This window comes from Humulus lupulus, chromosome 4 (genome assembly GCF_963169125.1).
Source record: "Humulus lupulus chromosome 4, drHumLupu1.1, whole genome shotgun sequence".
Taxonomy (NCBI): Eukaryota; Viridiplantae; Streptophyta; class Magnoliopsida; order Rosales; family Cannabaceae; genus Humulus; species Humulus lupulus.
In genome coordinates, this window is record NC_084796.1 from 152601185 (window position 1) to 152624384 (window position 23200).

The 23200-nt window shown below is 40.6% G+C and overlaps 1 protein-coding gene across 1 annotated transcript; it reads left to right on the forward strand.

The window, feature by feature from the left end:
• Nucleotides 1–21604: 21604 nt before the first annotated feature.
• Nucleotides 21605–22519, forward strand: LOC133830905 (uncharacterized). The gene has a single exon (XM_062261021.1). It carries the CDS (start codon nucleotides 21727–21729, stop codon nucleotides 22303–22305), a length of 579 nt encoding a protein of 192 aa, XP_062117005.1. The 5' UTR covers nucleotides 21605–21726; the 3' UTR covers nucleotides 22306–22519.
• The last annotated feature ends 681 nt before the right edge of the window (nucleotides 22520–23200 follow it).

A 23200-nucleotide genomic window follows, 5' to 3' on the forward strand; every position in this document is an offset into this window, starting at 1 on the left:
TTACTGTATGAGTCATCCAGTTGTTTGCTTGATAGTTTTGCTCTATTATTGTGTTTTCTTGCTGGGCCTTGGCTCACGAGTGCTACGTGGTGCAGGTAAAGGCAAAGGCAAGTTGGACCAATCCTAAGATGGAGAGCTGTGGGGCTGAATGTACATGGTCAGCTGATCGGTCACCACGGTCGAGGAGTGATACAAGACGAGTAAAGCTTAATTGTCTGTTTTGCCTTAGAGTGGCTAATAACTGTATTTTAGTGCCAAAATTTTTTAGACTGTCTTTTAACCTTACTACTTTTGGGATCCCATGTAAAGAAAATGTTTGTTTATAAGAAGTGAAGCTTTTGGGGCCAAAATCTTTTAACCCTAGCTCTATGTTAGTTTCAGTAACACGTTTCTAACTAAATGACTTGATTAGCAAGTCTTGCACCTTTATAAACACACAGTGTAACGGTCTTGGCTATCCAGGGCGTTACAATGTCATATCACTCTCTTAAAGGTTCTACAAAACCCAAACTCTCATTCTTACCAATTCTTATCCATAACCTAGGATCTCTCTTTATGTTGTTTTTTTAAAGAAGGGCCATTGGACCCTTAACTTATAAAATTGTAAAATAAATTTTTCGTTAAGATTCGAAATTGCTACCTTTCAATTTTTTAGGGAAATTTGGAAAAATTATTTATCTTAAACCGTAACACATTTTTCTCTCAAATTTTACAGGAGTCTTTTTACACATCTTCACTAATTCGCTTCAAAATTTTATAATTTTTAGAATGGAAAAACCCATTCGAATTTTTAAAGCAATCTTGGCAGTGCCTACTGCCCAGAAGTTTTTCCCCGTTTTTATTGTAAATTTGAAATTTTATTTTTCTTACACCGTACCCCAATTATTTCTGAACTTTTACAGGGATCTTTACATATGTATAAATTAGCTTCCTAAAAAATTTCATAAATTTTGAAATAATAAAACCCAACAAAATATTTGAAGCCATCTGGGCAGTGCTTGCTGCCCAGAAGTTTTGCTTCTAGATTCTTGGGCAAACTTTGAAAAATAATATCTCGTATAACTTAACATATTTTACTTTAAAAATTCACAGTAACCCTTATAAATGTTAAAACTAACATCTTACAAAATTTCATAGCTTTTTAATTAGTAAAACCTATTCAAAAGTCAATACAATCTGCCCAAAACCCAAAATTATTTACATCAAGAAGCCAAAAAGTTCATAACTTCGGTTTGAAAACACTTTTTTTCAATTTTCAAAAGCATAAACTCAAGTAATCATCTAGGAATATGCAAACATATAAATTATTTCTACAAATAGAGGTATTAGAGTACGATCTGACCCGTTGGAAGTCAGACGATGAAAACTTGGCAGCATGCATTTTTACATATTCTAGCAAAACCCTAGCCACATGCATGCATGAAAATCAACCAATCTAACCCTCAAGCATAAAATAAACTTCAAAAACTAACAAAACAACCTATACAACCAGATCTAACATCAATAACCAAAAACAACTCAAAACCAACCAAAGATCTTCCTTTGATGGTTCTAGCTTGGAGATGATAGTCCTTAGCTTGTCCAAACTTCCATCTTGGATTCTATACCCTCAAAACGAGCCCCATATGTTTCACATGCATATTTTTAGAGAGTGTTAGGGTAGAAAATGGAGATGAGTGGAAAAACATAAAGCTCTAGAACCTTTACCTTTGTTTTCACTAGATCACCAAAAAGCTTCAAACATTGAGATCCTCCTTGAACCACCTCCCTTAAACCCTAGAATACAAGATCCATTCCATGCATGGCCATTCGATCACATGCATGCATAACCACCCCTTAGGGATTTTGATTTGAAGAAGAAAAAGAGTTAGAGTGACAAGTTTCAGACTTACTCTATACAAGGCTTCTCTTGAGCTTCTCTTTTCTTCAATGGAGAGTGAGTACTCTTAAGCTTGTGAAGAAGAGAAGAAATGCAGCAATGGAGGTTTAGGGGACTTAGGGTTTCGGTTTTGGGAGTGTAAGGGAAGAGAGAAAGTTTGCTTGAGTGGAAAAAAAATGATTTTTGAGGGAATTGTGTAGTTTTGGTGAAAAAGGATTAAGGACAAAAATATGGGAGAGCACTAATCATTAGATTAGTCTCTTAACTTGTAGGGTAAGTGAAACTCTTGCTCTCCCCTAGGGTATGTGTAATAAGACACTTGAGTGCATAAGCATAGCCTAGCCGTCCACCTTTCTCTCTCCTCCCTTGTGAAAATATTTTTATGCCCTTGCTCCTTTTACTCACTTCTAGTGCACTCAAGGGCCCTTTGGTAATTTCACTCTCCAAATTTAACCAAATTTTTAGCCTATAGTTTTTAAATACCTCTTAAGCTAAAATAAAATAAATGTGACCAAAAATAAATTTTTTCACATAACACATAATTTTGGTAATTTTATCAAATTGACCAAAAAGCCCCTAGAGGCTTGAGCAAGAAATTCTCATTCGTAAGCCCAGTTGATTGAGATTCAAACCTCAATCAATTTTTCTTAAACTTATTCGCTCGACTATAAAGTCCCAGTGCCAAACAAAGTTAATATTTTTATGCCATAGTATTTCCTATTTAATTAATCTGAGATTTTTACCCTATTAGGGTTTTTGACCCGGTCCACGACCAAAGGTCTCGGTTTCTAAAAAAAAAACGCACTTACCACAACATGGCTAGCATTCAAACATCACAACTTCTTGTAACATTAAATGGTCCCCTGACATAATACATAATACAGGGAATTAAAATACCCGAACTAGGGTTTACCCAGTCCCTGAACGCGGGGAGTTACAGAATCCCCCTTACAGTGCACAAATGACCCTATTTGTAGGCATTTATGTGGCTTTGGACAGAATAATCCAGGCCCAATAAGGATATAAGAATAAATGCTCTTTGTTGGAGCTATAATAAAAGTGTGTAACATTATTACAGATGGTTTAGTCTAGACCCACTAGGTCGACTAAAGGATGGTAGAGCCTTACAGCTGCCCGTTGTACGTTGTTGCGAACAGATGCATGTGCGCCCTCAGGGGGACTCGGGGGACAAGATCTATCAGAATAGTGGCAGAACCAATCCCTAGGAACATCGTACATTCCGTGCGTACCCTCTCTATGGGTTAGGTGAGGAGACCAACTGCCGAATTTCTCTGGGACACGTCAGCTACATGAAGAGCTGATTTTGTTCTACCCGGATGTATGGTCCGGGTTCATTTACCAAGGTTCAGGTTCATTTACGAAGACCTGGGTTCATTTGCCAAGGCGGACATAAGTTAGCGACGAAGGATCGAAGGACGTATCCTGATAGTGAGTTTAACTGTTGAGGATGGACTTGGAAACTTCATCTGGATCCTTCATGATGTGATCCATCTCCTGGAATGGACCATCCACCACAACAATCTAAATCTCAGAGAATGGAGATTGGGTGCACTCGTGAAGTTGATTCGGGCCTACATCTCATGTCTGGGCCCTTTACTATGCTTGTGTTATTCACTAGTTATTGGGCTTATCATGGTCCGGGCCTATAGGGTTTGGTTGCTCATTATTTGCTGGGCCCTAGTTGGGCCCGGGCCTCTTCTAAGAGTCCATGAAGCCCGTTTGACCATGCCACTGTTGGGAATTGTGCCCTTAAAGCAATTTTAGTTGACAATAGTTTTAATGAAATAAATGAAAGAATTGAATTATTGTATATATGTAGCTTATATACTCTATTATTGTTAATAATATTAGGTAAATATCAGAAAATTCCTAAGTTCATCTATGTGGTCTCAATCTCATATTGGTATGAGAGAATCGAGATTGAGATAATGAACTTAAATAGTTCGTAGTAAAATAAAGTTATGGAATCTTTAGATTAATTACTGCTAGTACGGTCCACTAGTATTATGAATACATGTGACCTATATCCAAGTTACTAGTGTATTAGGACACTTTAGTGGAGGTACTTTGCATGCTGAGAGTATGTAGAACTGGACCAAAAGTGATTTAATAATACTTGTTTAAATACCGTTTCGTAGTATAATAAAACACGTCAACTGATGATCATATACAAACTAATCTTAATCCTGAAGTTACTATGAACTCCTATATATGTCATTTGATCCTTTGATATATGCGTTACAGTTTGTTAAAATGATCAAGCTATGAACTATTGTTTTGTGGATTCAATGATGTATGTGGTTGGAGACATAGCTTAACAGACATGGAATCTATACATTCTTATAGATTGAATGATTATTCCTTATTGGGTTGGCTTTTGGAACTGAAAAGGTTATGAATTAACATTCACTAGTAAAGTTGATGGTGCACTAGGAATCAAGATATAATTAAAAGGGTAAAACGATAATTTTATTCCCACTTAAATATGAATCATCAATAGAGGATTAATTTGTATGTAATGATTATATCAATGGATACTTTATGGTTACAATAAAGTACTCAGTAAATATATGCCTATAATTCTCTAGAGTTCAGTCTCATATTTATAGTGGAATAATCATGAGATTAATAAATATGATTATTGAATCAAAGGGCTTTGGTTAATAATCTTTTATTTAGTGGAGCTTGACATTATTGGTCCATAGGTCCCCGAAGCGGCTCTATCAACACTAATCAAGGTAAGAGTTGATACAAGGGTCAAACTGTGAATGAACTATTTGAGAGAATATTTACTCTTTGGGATAAATGTGCAATTATATGATAATTAAAGTTGCACAATTTATTATTGCTGTTGACCCTGATTTTGGTCAACTGACACAGAGTCAAAATACGCTTGGCGTGGATGAATGCGTTGAAAAGAACGTGATGACGAAAATAATAAGAACACGATATTTTATAGTGGTTCGGCCCCAGTATCTAGTAATAACCTATGTCCACTTAGATTGTTATTGATATGAGAATCAAAGGAGTGATCAAAGAACTAGGGTTCAATGAGTTTCACTAACCTCTGAAGAACAATACAATATCTCAAATAGGATTACTCTAGTCTCAAATAATTTGAAAACCAAAAGTCCCTTCCTTGAGCTATTTTTTTCTATTTATAGGCTCAAGGGGGATTACATGAATCTGTTACAGATATTCTCTCCTTAATAATCGGATACTCAGGAGATTGTGGGAGTCAATTTTGGGATTTACCAAGATCTTTATAAAAACGTCATGAAGCATGCGGAACTTGCGACCAATCTGGTCGTAGGTATACTTCGGCTGCTTACTGCTTATAATTTGTCTTCTGGTCGATACTCTAGCAGAGTTCCTCCAAGTGTCAGCCACGTGTCCGGGAATCACTCGCCACGTCATCTATGCCAGTTTTTTGGATAACATTTGCCCCCACAGTTTATTTATTACGAGCAATAAATAAACTTTTGAGGAACAACCCTTCGGTGACCCCGCCTTATGTGTCAGAAGCCTTCGTGTGTTCTTGGAAAAAGCAACCTACTCTTGTCTAATCATGACTTTTCGCTTTCCCAGTAACAATTCGACGGCTATCTCGTTTCCCCATACTTCGAAAAAGGGGAAGCTGATGATTATTCCCTTTTAATGCCACAAACAAAACTTATATATAACACCTCCGAAGTTCTCTTTTTCTTTTTACGCACGCCATTACTCTTTCAAGAAACCCTAAAACCAGAGCTTCCATTTTCTTCCGGAGACCATCCTTCTGCATTTTCAAGACTCAGCCCAAGAGTTCCCTGATCTCCGAAAACTTTTACCAATCTCCACGACCTTCTTTCTGGTAAGTCTTGGAATCTTTTTGTTTCATATTTTTGTAATGCATATTTTTTTTTATGTTGACTGTTGAATTCATCTATTTCTGGGTTGAGATGCTTGTCAGTAGAATGTCTTGTGGGTGAAAAAAGTTACGAGTTAGTTTTGATAGTTGAGATCATACTTTTTAGGACGTAAAACCGAAGTAAAGGTTCGATTTGTAGGCCAGCTGAAAAAAAAAATAGGTTTTCCCGCCCTAAGGGGAGTTGAAAAAGCTTTTATAAAAAACTTTTTGCTTTCACCCTTTGATCTGTTTCTCAAACTGTTCGTGTGGAAAATTTTAGCTTTTTGTTAGAATGCTGCTGTATAAAAGCTTAACTTTTATACTCGACCAGCGTTATTCTAAAAAGTCTTAAAAATTCTCTATCCTCACCTCCCCATTCTTCTGTTTGCAGACTTTAATGCCAGATTTGTGGGGAGGTGAACGGCCCATCGACGACGATCTTTCTGCCCAGCTGCTCGAAGGCGAAGAACAACCGACCGACAGAGTTCACGAGATCCCTTTTTCACGATCTTCTCCTAGACCTCGTCCATCTCCTCCTCAAATGGCCCATTCTAAGTCTTTAGGAAAGAAAAGACCTGACTCCGAAGATAGCCCAAACTCTCCTGCCCAGCCTGATTCATAGGCTAGGGTTCCTTCGACCAGTGGTCAAGAAAATCCTACTCCTGACCCTAATATCCAAATCAGAGCCCCCCATCATCATCAAAATCTTCCTGATGTCGAGTGGTATCTCTCCCCGACTAGCCAAGTGACTCCTCAGATGCTTGCCAACTACCTCAGGAAGTATCCTCTCACAGGGGTCAATCTCAAAATTCCTGCTGCAGACCAAAGGGCTAACCTTCCCGGGGGTGTATATAGTGCTTGGTCTAGGTATCACATAGAGGCGGGGTCTACCCTCCCTCTACATCCTTTTTATCAAGGGGTGGCCAACTATTTTGGTGTCGCCCCCTTCCAAATTACTCCAAATGGATATAGAATGCTGGTCGCACTCTATATCCTGTACAAACTTAAAAAATGGCCAGAACCTACCCCCCATGAGGTCAATTATCTCTTTGACCTCAAGTCCAACCCTCAACAGTATGGGACGGGCTTCTTCCATCTTTGTCACCAGGAGACAAACCGGACGTTCCTAAGTGACACTACCCACATATCCAACGTGGGGCAGTACAGCAAGAAGTACTTCCTCACTCCGGACATGACCAGCAACAACCTGGCCTTCGCTCGAGGAGGTAAGTGCTGTTTTTACTGGTCGATACTTTTCATCAGTGAATTTCCCTTCATTTTTCTTAAAGTTAACTTTGTCTTTCAGGCCCATGGTTACGTCCGACCCCAACACCAGACATGGTGTTGAGGTCCACCGCATTGGCCAGGATGACAGACGTAGAAAAAAGCATCAAGTCCCTGGTCACTGATGAAAATCTGAGGCTATCTGGCCTCCTGGCTCCTCGCCATGAAACAAGAGGACCCGTGGTAGCCGATGCCACTGCTGAGGGGGATCCCAAGCAGCAACCCCCTGCATCCCCTCCACGAAGGAGGCCGACGGGGGTTACAATCAGGGAACCCACGGGCAATCCTTCCGCAGAAAGGCCTTCTGCACCCCAAGGCAAGGGGAAACAAAAGGCAACAGAATCTGTTGTGGACTTGGGGGAATCCTCTGATGAAAACGGTACAGTCATTTCGCTTTTAAATAGCTTGCCAATTCCCTGTCACTTGTTTGACGGGGAGGGCAACTTTACGTATACTCCAAATCTAGGGCCAGACTTCTTCGTGCCAGATAGTGAGTGTGTGACTAATAGAGTCAATAGTATAGCGACCAGTAGTTGTAGCTCGGGTATTAAACTTTGTGACCTCTTTTCTGCTTTATCACGATTTTTTATCTGCCTTTATCTTATCATTTGCATATGTTTACTTGTACGCAGATATGGCCACTCCCAATGTCTTCGACTTATATCAGACTGAGGAGGAGGTAGAGGTCCCTCTGGTTCGGCGAAAGACGTCCAGGAGGCATAACGGCGAATCGAGCCAAGGACCTCCTGCCAAGAAGAGTCGAATAGAAGATCCTCCCAAGGACGCGCCAACTAGGCAAACTTTTGCCCAGCCTTCGGTTCCTGTCGAGAAGGAAATCCCGCCTACTACGACGAACCCTCCCCCTGCAGCCGCTAAAGAACAAACCCAGTGGGACGAAGCTCTTGGGGCCAAACTTTCGAGCCGCACCTTGCGAGCAGTGAAGGACCGCCTTGCACACATCGTGAAGTACAACCGTTGCAAGGATGCGATGGTTGAGGTAGAGAAAATGGGGGTCAACCAAATTCTGAACAGGGCCCTAAATGAAATGGCCAGCGTAAGCATTTCTTATCTCTTTGGCTTCCGTCTTTTATTCTTGGCAACAAACTTTAACTTTCTCTCTTATCCACAGGCCTTGCTGACTGCAACTGCTGCTCATACCCATGCCCAAGATACCATCGACCAGGCTCGGGAAAAGGCCATCGAGAGGTACCAGGCAAAAGATGCTGAGGAGCTTTAGGCTGCAGAAGCTAGGCATGTGGGGGAGTTGGAGGCGGTCACCCAGCAGAAGGATGCTGCGGTGGCAAAGCTAGTGGAGGTCGAAGCTTCCAAGGCAACCTTGAGGAAACAGAGGGAGGAGTACCAGGAGGCTTGTCGAGTCAAATATCGCGAATGCAAGAGACTCAACGAGGAGCTTTTTTCCAAGAACAAGGCCATGGCTGATCTTGAGGGCCAAATAGAGCAGCTGAAGCTTGCCAACGCCAAAGATCTGGAAAGGTACAAGAATGCAATGCTTCGATGTTTCTATGACTTCTAGAAACACAACCAGGGCGCCAACTTTGACTACCTTTCAGAAGATATCAGGAATGCTGAGCTGGCCCGCTACACTACTCAATTGGCCGAAGAAGAGGAAAGAGCAAGGATCCCTGCTTCCCCAAGCATCCAGCCGGCCGCTGGCGCAGAGGAAGGAGGAGATGTTGAGGATGCGGTCAACCAGACTGCTGAGCAAGACCCTCCTGCTCCTTAAACTTATTCTCTTTTTATTTTTCTTCAATTACACGACCCACGGGTCATGATGTAAAGACTATATATCTTTTTTAAATTTGTTGCATGGGCAACAAACTTTCCTTTTATTTGAACAGTTACATCCAAGCAGTGATGCTTGAGGTGTAAAAGACTGCATTATAATGTTATAATATTTTCATTTACCATAACATCTGTCCGTATGACCGAACTTAGCATAGTACTTTGGTTTGATTTAACAAAATATAAATTTTGAAAAATACTCTAAGTACCTTAGCATGCTTTCACTTATTTTGTTCATGTGTTTACATACCTTTTGATATGCTTTGCTATTGATGTGCCTTATATGCCCCCCAAGTGATCGAGGAGCTTTAGGTCCTGGGTCACTTGCCTTGACCACGACCTGTTCGAACATTTCTGCTCGGTAGGAAACGTAATGTTTATACTACAGCAAAACAACACACGTAATGAACAAATACTTGTAAACATAAATTTACAAAGGTTGGCAAGAATGACTGGCTGCGCACAGTCCCTTATAATCTCGTATTAAAAATGGACTAAACATGTCTTTACGAGTGATCCTAAAAAAGGATCTTACATATATAAGCGATTAGCCAAACAACGTGGCTAACCCTTTTTGCAAAACTTGTAAAAAGTAGAATTTAATACAAGCCAGTCCTTTAAAAAGGACTATTCACTGATAATACTTGCGCAGGTGTTCTCCATTCCAATAACGTGGAACGAGATCTCCGTTTAGGCGTGCAAGTTTGTAGGTGCCTGGGTGAAGGACTTCTTCAATCTGGTAAGGTCCTTCCCAATTAGGTCCAAGTACTCCAGCAGTGGGGTCGCGGGTATTCAAGAAAACTCATCGTAGCACCAAGTCACCGACGTTGAATTTTCTTTCTTTTACTTTTGAGTTAAAGTACCGGGCGACCTTTTGCTAGTATGCAGCAACTCGGAGTTGGGCTTTTTCCCATATCTCGTCAATTGAGTCTAGGGACTCCATCATCAGTTGGATGTTCTGGTCCAGGTCGTATGTTATGCGTCGATGTGAGGGGGGATCTAACTCGACAGGTAACATAGCCTCATATCCGTAGGCTAAGGAAAATGGGGTATGACCTGTCACTGTTCGGTGAGACGTTCTATACGACCAGAGGACTTCAGGCAGCTGCTCTGGCCATGCTCCTTTTGCGTCTTCAAGCCTCTTCTTCAGGGTGTCCTTAAGAGTTTTATTCACGGCCTCTACATGCCCGTTTGCTTGTGGATGCGCAATTGAAGAAAAGCTTTTGATAATCCCGTGCCTTTCGCAGAAGTTGGTGAATAAGTCACTGTCAAATTGGGTTCCGTTGTCTGAAATGATCTTTCGGGGAAAACCATATCGGCAAACAATGTTCTTGATGACAAAGTCAAGAACTTTTTTGGTCGTTATGGTAGCGAATGGTTCAGCTTCGGCCCATTTGGTGAAGTAGTCGACTGCCACAACTACGTACTTCACTCTGCCTTTTCCCGTTGGCAGGGATCCAATCAAATCTATCCCCTATACTGCAAAAGGCCATGGACTCTGCATCTATTTTAACTCATTTGGAGCTGCTCGTGGAATTTTGGAGAACCTTTGACATTTATCGCATCTTCGTACAAACTCCATTGAATCTTCGTTCATAGTCGGCCAGAAGTAGCCTTGCCTTAGAATCTTTTTTGCCAAACTCTACCCCCCAGCGTGATCTCCACAGAAGCCTTCATGCACCTCTTTCATTAGTTCCTTAGCTTTTTCTAGTGTAATGCATCTGAGTAGTGGCATTGAATACCCTCTCCTGTACATAACACCATCGACCAATATGTATCTAGCAGCTTGCCTTTGTAGAGTTCTGGCTTTGTTTCTATCTATTGGTAGCACACCATTTGTCAGATACTCCAAGTAAGGCGCCATCCATGTATCCTCCATTCGAATTTCCATACTGGCTTCAATTGCTTGTATGCTTGCCTCACTCAATCTTTCTACTGGCACAATGTTCAAAGTGTCAGCATCTTTCACACTTGCGAGTTTGGCTAAGGCATCTACGTTTGAATTCTGATCCCGCGGTATTTACTGGAGGGTATACTTCGTGAACTGAGCTAGCAGGTCTTTGGTTTTATTTAAGTAGGCCACCATTTTTAGGCCTCATGCTTGATATTCCCCTAGAACTTGATTCACTACCAGTTGTGAATCACTGTAAATATCAAGCGTCTTTATGCTCATGTCTTTCGCCATTCTTAACCCAGCGAGGAGTGCTTCGTATTCGACTTCATTATTTGACGCGGTGAAGTCGAACCTAATGGTGCAGTGAAATCGATTCCCTTCCGGCGTTATCAATATCACTCCCGCTCCTGCGTGGGATTCGTTGGACGACCCATCCATGAATAACTTCCATGAAGGAGCTTTCTCTTGAGGCTCAGGCACACTAGGTTGTTCACACTGTTCGTTGTTTGGGAGTTCGGTGAACTCTGCAATAAGATCAGCCAAGACTTGTCCTTTTACTGCTGCTTGCGGTGAATATGTGATATCAAACTGCCCTAGTTCGACTGCCCATTTTAATAATCGCTCAGCCGCCTCTGGTTTTTGGAGGACTTGCCGAAGGGGCTGGTCAGTTAAAACTGTGAAAGGGTGGGCTTGAAAGTAAGGACGTAGCTTCCTTGAGGCCAAGATTAAACAGTATGCTAACCTTTTGATGGGTGGATACCTCAGTTCTACTCCGATCAGCCTCTTGCTTACATAGTAAACTGCTTTTTGTACGCCTTCTTCCTCTCGTACTAGTACCGCACTCGCAGTAACTTCCGTGATCGCCAGGTAAATGAACAAAGTTTCTCCTTCAATTGGCTTTGATAAAATGGGAGGCTGTGCCATGTGTGCTTTCAAGGCCTGAAAAGCTTTCTCGCAGTCTCCTGTCCATTCAAACTTCTTATTGCCCCTAAGTAGATTAAAAAAAGGGACGCATTTGTCTGTTGATTTTGAAATAAATCTACTTAGGGCTGCAATCCTCCCGGTTAAACTTTGTACATCTTTGATCTTTTCTAGCGATTTCATGCCAATCAGGGCTTTTATCTTGTCGGGGTTGGCCTCGATTCCTCTTGAATTTATAATGAATCCCAAAAACTCCCCTGATCCAACTCCGAAGGAACATTTGAGAGGATTTAGTTTCATCTGGTACTTGTTCAATACATCAAAATATTCTTGTAAATCCTTCACATGTCCTTCTGCCTTCTTAGACTTTACCAGCATGTCGTCCACGTACACCTCCATGTTTATCCCGATCAATATTTAAACATGTGGTTAACTAACCATTGGTAAGTCGCACCTGCGTTTTTCAGTCCGAACATCAATACCTTATAGCAGTATAAGCCCGTATCGGTCCGAAAGCTGGTGTGATCCTCGTCAGGGGGATGCATGCTAATCTGGTTGTAGCCCGAATATGCATCCATGAAGGAGAGGATCTCGTGTCCTGCAGTAGCATCGACCAACTGGTCGATTCTGGGGAGTGGGAAGCAGTCTTTTGGGCAGGCTTTATTGAGGTCTGTAAAATCCACACAGGTTCGCTGTAACGCCCTACTACCTTAGAGCCGTTACTAAGTGAGTTTAAAACGGAAATTGTGCAACTAACTGACTCTACGAGGTTTCTAAAACCAAAAGTGTGACTAAACCAGAATTTAAGGCTGTAATCTTTGAAAATGCTTAGTTTCATTGAAAACGTTAAGTATCAAACATCTGGGATCCCAAAAATAAGATTTACAAAATATTTACAACTCAAAAATAGATTTACACTTGGTTAACTATCAAAAGAACAAGTTAATACAGCCATATTCAAAAATTCCCCCAACCAAAGCAGTCGGGCAGGACGAACATGTACGCGCCGCCCCCACGCTCTCCATACTCATGGCTGGTTGACTTTTTCTTTGCCTTTACCTGCAGCACGGAGCACCCGTGAGCTGAAGCCCAGCAAGAAAACTCAAACAGTATATAGCATATGCATATTATATAATTAACATATAATCCATAGATAAACAGGTCAACCATCAGCCTAAGCAAACACGGCCATGCCGCCCCAAAAGCCTTACCAAAGCCTGGGGTCTCGGTCCTCACCGTAAGGATACCCCATGTATCCATTGGGTCCTACCCTGACTATAAGCACTCCATGTGCTAAGTGTTACTTCCGGCCCCACTGCCGTTCCCGGCCTTCACCGCTCTCGACCTTACCGCTCTCGGCCTTAGCCGTTCATTTCACTATAATTACACATATCGTACAATTCGAAATAATCCTTAAAACATATAATAATTCAAATAAGGTTATATCCTAGCATGTAATACAATCTAGGGCCATGCCCTGCAATAACACTATGGGCCCACACCCTGTTCTCGAGTGCTACAGTTTTCTTACCTTTCAATTCGATAGCTTTGATCACTTGACTCCTCAAGCACGATCCCACTCGAGCCCTAGCGCTCACCTAAACACAATTCATAGGTCAAAGTCATCACCAAACCTCAAGTCCAAAACCTAGCCTCGGGACCAATCCCGAGCCCCCCGGGAAGTCTTAGATCCACAAAACAAGGTGGTGGAATCGAACCCCGAACCCTAGGTCAAAAATCCCTCAAAATAACCCAAAAACCCCTTTCTGGGAACAGGGTAGCACTACAGCGCTCAAAAGAGGGCGCTATAGCGCTACAAGCAGAACCGGACTTCCCCAGAAATAGGGCCTAGCGCTACAGCGCCCAAGGACTAGCGTTGTAGCGCTAGTTGCAGACAGGCAACACCCAATTTCGTTTTCTGCGATTTCTTTCAACCAATTCAACCCCAAACTTGTCCAAATCTTTCCCAAACCCAAAAACAAACTTATCAACACTTCCCACTCATCCCAAGCATCCCAAGAACTCATAACCCAAGCTCATGCAACCCAAATCTCAAAGTCTACCATAGTTAACCCTGAACCCAGAAATTCAGTCAAACATCAAAGTTAAAGACTTAGAATTCATACCGTGGATGGAAATTCGACCTTGAGTTCAACCCTAGACCTCCTTAGCTTGCTCCTCCTCAACCTTGGCTTGAATTCCCCTAAAATCCCCATCAATTCAGCTTAAATACACAGCTCAAACCAATCAAACCCTAAAACTGAAATTTCTAAAAACTTACCTCAATTTTTGATGTGTTCTTGCTAATCCCTTGCCAATCTTCAAGTCTAGCTTAGGATCCTTGATGCTCGGCCTACCCTAGCTCTCCTCTGAGCTTAACTCCAAGAAAAATGAAGGGAAATGGTGGGAGAACCACAAACCGATCCTTTTGAGACAAAACCCCTCTGTTTTTCTCTCTTTTCTTTTTCTTCCTTTTTCTTTCTTTTCTACAGCCTTATAACTCTTTTCTACCAATCCCACTAAGTATAAAGCTTAAATAAACTTATCTCTAATAAGCCTATTGACCAAAATTCCCTCCCTATTAATTCTACACCCTTCTATCCATGTAGGGCCACTTTAGTCATTTTACCCAATTCTCGCTAATTCCTCAAGTGTCTCTAATAATTTCCCGCTTGCTTCCCAATACTGATTAATCACCAACTATATATATATATTCCTCATCACCAAAATTAACCTCAATAAATATTCTCTAAATTCCCATTTAAACTCCCCAGGCTTAACCCAAGCCGGGTATAAATTCCCGCTTTGACTTTTCCGCTAATCTGCTCATTCTAGGATCGTCTCAAGTCACAGATCACAGATATCAATACAGTTGTGCTCAAAATGGCCAAAATTACAATTATGCCCTTTTCACACAATCAGAGCCTACATGCATACTAATACACATAGTCATGCATCTCAAATAGTAAAATAGTCATATAACATGCTTTAAATCATAATCATGCATTTAACTCATTAAAGTCACACACACAAATCCCATTATGCCCTCCAGGAACACTAATCAAGGCCCTTAAGCCTTATTAGCGAATTTTGGTCGTTACATTCGCCATTTTCCATTAGGCTTGGGAACCAGTACTGGATAAGAGACCCACGATGGATAAAATGCCATCCTGATGAACCCATTCTCCTTTAACCTTTCAACTTCTTCTTTTAAGGCTCTCGATCGATCCTGATCGAGCAGCCTTCTTTTTTGTTGTACGGGTGGAAAAGTCTTGTTAATGTTCAGGACATGGCTGATAACTGCAGGGTCTATCCCAGCCATGTCTTTGTGCGACTAGGCGAAGACCTCCTGGTTTTTTCGCAAAAATTCCACCAGTGCATGCTTCGTGGTTGGTTCTAGGTTTTTCCCGACCTTCACGACTCTGGTCGGGTCTTTTTCGTCGAGTTGGACCTCCTCCAGGTCCTCGACGGGTCCAATGTTCTCTACAAAATCCCCAAAGTGAGGATCTAGATCTCTATCCTCACTTTGGGTAACACCTTATTTGGTGACTTCATCACCGGATTGGGCTTGTGTATCAATTGCCTTCTGCAACCTATCTGAGGTAGTGCTCTTTGATGTTCCCTTTTTCGCCTTCGTGATTGAGGCATTATAGAACTCTCTGGCCTCCCTCTGGTTTCCCAATACGCGTCCTACCCCTGCGTCTGTCAGGAATTTCATGGCTAAGTGCCACATAGAGGTGACGGCTCGTAGGTCAACCAGTATAGGTCTCCCAATGATGGCATTGTACGCCGAAGGACAATCAACTACTATAAAAGTAGCGAGTAATGTCCTGGTAGCAGGCGCTGTACCCATCGTCACCGGTAGTCTGATTGATCATGCGGGGGCGAGTCCCTCACCAGAGAAGTCGTATATTGTCTGGTTGCAGGGCTCCAGGTCCTTAACGAACAATTTCATGCGTTCCAGCGAAGACTTATACAGGATATTGACCGAACTTCCTGTATCGACCAGCACTCTTTTCACCATCATGTTGGCCATTTGGATATCCACGACCAGCGGATCGGAATATGGGAACCGAACATGTTGGGCATCGCTATCAGAGAAGGTTATCTCACCCTCTTGTGATCAAGCCTTTTTTGGCGCGCGGTCCTCCACAGTCATCATCTCGATGTCCTGGTCGTGGCGCAGAGTCCGAGCGTATCATTCCCTGGCCTTTCCGCTATTTCCCACGAGATGCGAGCCTCCACAAATGGTTAACAGTGTGCCAGTCACGGGGGTAGGCTGCAAAGGTGGCGAGCGTTGGCGTGTAGGCTCTTGCTCGTTGCCACCTGGAGCTTCTCGTTGGGAATTTCCTGAGGCCTGTACGTATCTTCTCAAGTGTCCTTGTCTAATAAGGAACTCGATTTCATCCTTCAGCTGGTTGCATTCGTTGGTGTCGTGTCCGTAGTTGTTATGATAACGACAGAACTTGGTAGTGTCTCTTTTCGAAATATCCTTTCGAATGGGGGCAGGCCTTTTATAAGGCACACTGGAATTCGTGGCCTGATAGACCTCTCCCCGAGACTCAACTAGGGCAGTGTAGTTAGTGAACCGAGGTTCATAACGGTTACCCTTGGCTCGTTTATTATCGGAGGTGGAAGGCTCATTGTGTGGCCGTTTTCCACCATTCTTGCCATTGCCGTTGCCGTTGCCGTTAGGTTTAGACCCGTTGGCGGCTTTGGCAGGCTCAGCTGTTTTCTTATCCTTTCCTGAAGGCTTTCCATTGTCGGCTATGGCATCTTCGAGCTTGATGTAACGATCAGCCCAGTCCAAGAATTCCTAGGTAGTTATAACCCCATCCTTCCAGAGGCTTTTCCAGAGAGGGGTGCAACGCCTAACCCCCGCGGTTATGGCCATCATTTTGCCTTCGTCCCCCACTGTTTTTGCTCCAGCTGCTGCTCGCATAAAGCGCTGGATGTAGTCCTTCAGCGATTCTCCATCTTGCTGGCGAATTTCAACCAGCTGGTTTGCCTCGGTCGGATGCACTCGACCTGCGTAGAATTGTCTGTAAAACTCCCTTACGAACATCTCCCAGGAAACTATGCTTGCAGGAGGGAACTTGAAAAACCACTCCTGCGCAGCATCAGAAAGTGTTGCAAGGAAAATCCTGCACCGAGCATCTTCGGACACTTTCTGAATGTCCATTTGTATCTCAAACTTATTGACGTGAGATACCGGGTCGCCGTACCCATCAAAGTTCGGAAGCGTAGGCATTTTAAACTTTCTAGGAGTCTCTGCCATAGCTATCCTCTGGACGAAAGGAGTACCTTTCCTCCTATCGTGGTCGATGTAAGATGTTCTTCCCCCGACCAGCTGTTGCACCGCCTGGTTGGGGGCATCTATCTGGGCCTGCACAGCGATAGGAATCGCTGTGGCCTCTATTGCTGGGGGGATGTTCTCGCCATGTCGCTCACGACGATCATTGAGCACATCTCTTAAATCCTTGTCTCTTCTTCGCTGCTCGCTAGCTCCGAGCCGGTTGAAGACGTTATTTTGCCTGGATTGCCCCCCAGCGTCCCGTCTGCCGGGTTGGTCATCTTGAGGTGGCTGATTCCTGTTTCCACCTCTTTCGTCATTCCTTCAACCGACATTTCCTCTGCCGGAATCGGCTTCATCATAACCATTGCCATCTCTGAACCGTGATTGGCTGTGACGGGATCGACTGTTCCCTCGATTTCCTTCCTGGGCTGAAATGTCCCGAGCGTTAGAGGGTGGCTTGCATTGGTCGTTAGGTACCCGTACATTATCATGCCGTGGAGGACCTCGGACCGCAGAGCCCAACTCTGAGTTCCTCCTGTTACCAGGAGGATGCTGTCCTCTGTTCGGAAGGTTCGGCTCGTCGCCCCTATAGCGTCTAGGACTACGAGGCTGATGCTAGGTCCTATTCTGCCTCTGATGCGGGGGATTGCCGCGATCAGCTTGGGATGGAGGCTGTGCCTCAGGGTCCAATGGGACATCATCATGGGGCACCTGAGGCTGTCCGGGCCTTTGCAGACTCGAGGGTTGGATAGGCGGGCTAGGATTGGGACCCCTGTGGGGTGGCCCATTCACAGGTTGATCAGGTTGCGAGGCAGGTGCAGCCTGATTCCTAGCCAATTGCAAGGCTCCCTCAAGGGCTGCCATGGCTTCGCTCTGTCGACGGTCCATCTCCGCCTGCCTCTCACTTAACTCCGCGCGCTGCCGTTCAATCTCTTGCTGCTGCCGCGCCATGATTTCGGCAACACTTTCCTGACTGGCCCTCAGATTGGCCAGCTCTTCATGCAACGCCCCCAGAGTACTCTTCAGCGTCGCGTCATCCATTTCTTCCTCCTCAAATTCCAGATGTGGCTCATCCTCAGCCACGCTTGTAGGAGGAGGAGGAGGCGGGTTTGATGGTGCAGCGGCGGCCGTCTGTCCAGTTTTCCTTGCAGTTTTCGCCATTGGTTTTCTCAACGGTGATATGCCAAGCTCTCAATGAAAGCACCAGAATGTTGACCCTGGTTTTGGTCAACTGACACGGAGTCAAAATACGCTTGGCGTGGATGAATGCGTTGAAAAGAACATGATGACGAAAATAATAAGAACACGATATTTTATAGTGGTTCGACCCCAGTATCTGGTAATAAGCTATGTCCACTTAGATTGTTATTGATATGAGAATCAAAGGAGTGATCAAAGAACTAGGGTTCAATGAGTTTCACTAACCTCTGAAGAACAATACAATATCTCAAATAGGATTACTCTAGTCTCAAATAATTCGAAAGCCAAAAGTCCATTCCTTGAGCTATTTTTTTCTATTTATAGGCTCAAAGGGGATTACATGAATCTGTTACAGATATTCTCTCCTTAATAATCGGATACTCAGGAGATTGTGGGAGTCAATTTCGGGATTTACCAAGATCTTTATAGAAACGTCATGAAGCATGCGGAACTTGCGACCAATCTGGTCGCAGGTATACTTCGGCTGCTTACTGCTTATAATTTTTCTTCTGGTCGATATTCTAGCAGAGTTCCTCCAAGTGTCAACCACGTGTCCGGGAATCACTCGCCACGTCATCTATGTCAGTTTTTTGGATAACAATTGCATTTGTGCAATTTTCGAAATTGTGTAGAAGTAGAAGAAATTGGTTTTAATCAATTATTTTATTTAAGTGTGAATAGATAAATATGGATAGTCAAAATTTATTTTTATTATTATATTTATTTAATTAACAATAAGATGATAATGGAAATTCAAATTTTGAATTTTGATATTTAAGTTGTTATCTTTTCCTTAAAAAGATTATATCTTATTTGAACTTCTAATTATTTATTAATTAAAATAAAAACACTTGAAAAATTAAATCCCATTTTCGGGATAGTGCCACACGCATAGGGCTTGGACTGCTCTATTTGTGTAGCACTACTGATGTGATCAGTTATTGATTTTCTATTTTATTTTTAATTAATTAATAAAATATTTTAAAAGGGGTTTTAAAATGAAATGTAAGACTTTGTCTTTTATTATTATTATTATTAAAGATGATTATTTTTTATTTATTATTATTATTATGATAATAATGTCTATATATTCTATATGATAGAAAATAGAAACAACAAGTTTTTACAGAGAAGAAATATTATCATCTTTTTCACAAGAAAAATCTCTCTCTAGCCTATATTCAAGAGTCTCATGTGTTGAGAATACTTTTGATTCACAAAATTGATTCTTTTTCTCTATGTGTCCACCCACATCTTGATGTGTAGAGAATGTCTTAGAAGATCTAGGTGTGAGTACTCTAGCGAGGATAGGAAGACCGAAATATATACGAAAAGAATCAATGATTCTTGATAGGCTACAAGAAGTAAATCATTTCGTATTATTTTTACATATGCATATTATATATTGATTAACATATTGCATATTAAAGATCCTCATATAAAATTGTTTATATGAAAAAAATTTGTTGTATACAATACTATCATCACTGCAATTTCTGCAGCGCACTAGGAACTGCTCATGACAACCACGTGTTCAAGGTGGAAAATATGGGCAACATTACTTTATTTGTATCTTTTGTTTAGAGTTGTATGTCTATATTCTATTATTTTACTTCTTCTCTTATTTTATTTGTAATTTTCTATTATTAGAGTTATAATCTTATTTAATCAATCTTTGCTTTATTTGTATTATTTTGTCTAGAGTTGTAATAGCTCACATATTTTCCATTAAGGCAACATATTATTTTCTAACAGAAAATACTTCCTAAAAATTGAAAAATGAAAAATTAGAGTAAGTATGTATGTAGCTGCATATTCCAGAAAAAGTTTATTAAAACTATATGATTTTTAACTTTTTTATTATTATTATTTGAATTTTTAATTTTGTATTGTATAGAAGGAAAAAGCTATTCAAATGCAATCATTTTTATATGTTTTATCATGTAAGATTAAATAAAAAAGAAAAAATACACATAATTTTTTTTAATACTACAAATTTATCATTATATTATAACATAAATTATTGATATGTACTTATGTAGCCAAATGTTCTTTTTAAAAAAGATTTAGCTTTGTGAATATAGAAAAAAAATATATTATATGGTGGTATAATTATAATAGAGTTAAAACTCCATGACAAATTATTTGTAAAAATAGATATTATTTAAAAGATGATACATGTTATTTAATTAAAAAAAGAGTGCAAAATAGGGTGGGTTAGAGAGTATCCTTAGCACTTTATTTACAAAAAATAATAGGAACAACAATATTTTTGGAATTAAGACGCGTCGAGACATTTTTGTAATAAAGATGATAAAAAGGGCACCAAAAGTAAATTTCTATATAAAAAAAGTAATCTAAAAGGGTAAATTTCATGTTTTATGTATGATAATACACACTAATTTTAAAATATGACAAAATTATGTGGCATCACAAAAATAAGCTTTTTTGAATTTTTTTTTTTTACTATAGTGTCCTTCTCATTAACTCTTATATCTCTTTTTCAACCTATCTATCACACTCTTCCTCTCTATCATAACAACATCACCACCACTACCTCACCATTGAAACTATTTGTCTCACTAAATAATCATCTCTCTCTCTATCCTTTCTCCTTTAAATCTCTACCCATGACCATCCCTTTGGATTGAAGCACCATTGAAGAACTCACCCTCACTAGCACCATTATTGAAGCACCCATTGAAAGACTCCTCGAAATTGCGTGTTGTATAAATCTAAGGTTTGATGCTATCTGCACTTGTAGATGTCGAAAAAAAATACCAAAATTAAAAAAAAACACCTGAAATGAATATTTGAGTGAAAAAGTTCTCCAAAATTTTCATCCTTCAATAGTAGTGCTAATGGGCGTGGATTCTTCAATTGTGCTTTAATCCAAATGGATAGTCGTGGGTTGAGATCCAAAAGAGAAATGATAGAGAAAGACGATCTATGAGTGAGAAAAAGAGCTTCAATAGTGAAGTAGTGGTGTCGTCATAGTAGAGATAGATAGCATGAGAGATAGAGAAGAATTAATGAGAGGAGCACTATAGTAAAAATATAAAAAATAAATCTATTTTTGTGATGCCACGTAATTTTATCATATCTTAGAATTAGTATGTATTATTACGTATAAAAAATTGAGTAATGATGTATGCACTCTTAATTTGTATACTTAAATTACACATTATGTATATAAGTAATCTTAATCATTAATATTTTTAAGTATGGACTTTACAATATTTAATTGTAATATTGATATTAATTACACATAATGTATAATTTCATAGTACAAATTGAGGTGCATCTATCGTTAATCTAGACAATTTCCATTAAAAAATTTGTCTTTTTTTTTTTCAATCTATCTAATAATATTAATAGTTTATAAAAAGTGTTACTCAATTCTTCCAGAAACTTCGTGCCTACTTTATATATCGAATTTACTACGCAGCAAGAGTGTTTCCCATTCAAAATCAAAATTTATCAATTTCACTTTTATATCACTGAAAACCCTAAACCCCTATTTTAATTCAAATTCGACCATGTTTGGAGTTGTTTTCCCCAATCGGAGCTTCCCAATGGACATCTCCGCCTTCGCCCAAATCAACACCTACCACTGGATTCTCGACATGAATACCTTCGTCGGCGAGGCCTACGATCAGGTCCGCGAGCTCTGCATTTTCCTACTCAATGACTTCACTCTCCCTCCCGACAAAGCACTCGCCGTCTACATACAATCTCCGGGCTGCCCCTTCGTCTTCTGTGGCGCCGTTACCCTCACTCGCCCCTCCGCCGTCCTCACCCTGGCCTGGCCAGAACCCGGTGGCTCTCTGGCATCCCAACTCCAGATTACCGGCCCCGATGCAGCGCCGATGCCCGCGAAGATCGGAGTGTCGGTGGAGGAGCTGGTGTCGCTGCCGTCGCTTGACGTGACTGCGGAGAAGAGGATCGAGCGGCTGGCGTTGAAGGTTGGGGAGAACCTGTTCAATTTCATGCAGTCGTTCTGTGGTGTGGATGGGTCGAAGCTGGTTGTGCCCATGGATATCTTGGATAGATGGTTCAAGAAGTTTCAAGATAGGGCTAAGCGCGATCCTGAGTACTTGAAAGGCTTTGCGTTGTAAATTTTAGAATTTTGATTTGAATTCATAGTTTTAAAAAGCAATTATGAATGGAAGCATTTTAGTTTTTTTTTTCCTTCTCTATTTTGTCAATTTGTTGTGAACTTCTTCAGGAGTAGAATAAGAATGCACAAGGTTTGAGATTCATATGATGTTCTTAATACTCGAGCGAAATAATTTTAATAGTTGAAAATGATTAATGCCCTTTATCAGTTAAGCTAGTGTCTCTTTTTATTTTCTTTTTATATTTGGATTATGTATTTGGTTCGCCCCTAAGTTCGCATCTATGGCTTGAAATTGAAATTGAATAATTTAGCTGCAAATGTATAATATTTTTGTTACAAATATCTTAATATCTTTTTAACTGAGTATTTTGGCGGTATTTTTGTCTATAATCGAAATTAATGATAAGAATTATCAGTTGTACTAAATTAAGTACCAGTTGTACTAAATTAAGTATTTTCGCCAGTAATTGTTCTACGAACATAATAAATTAAGAATTTTCATAAAAAATACCCCTTTTCTTTTTTAAATATCTAATTCATATTTGCCTAATTTAATTTTAAAATGGTTGGATAGGTGGTAATTTATCAGGCGAGCATATAACGGTTTTCAAAAGAAAAAAAATAAAAGATTTATGATTTTCATAAAGTTTTGTTTGGTAATAATATGTTCCAATAGTCAAAATTAAAGCAAATTAATATTAATTAGAAAAAAAAACTTAAAAAAAGATAAAATAGTTAAAAAGCATTAAATAATAAAGATATTGTGGCAAAGTAGAAAAATGAAAGAAATAACAAAACAAAAAATATACATGAAATTCAAAGTTTTTATTTCATACAAGTGTATTGTTGACCCAGATTTTGGTCAACTGACACGGAGTCAGAATATGCTTGAT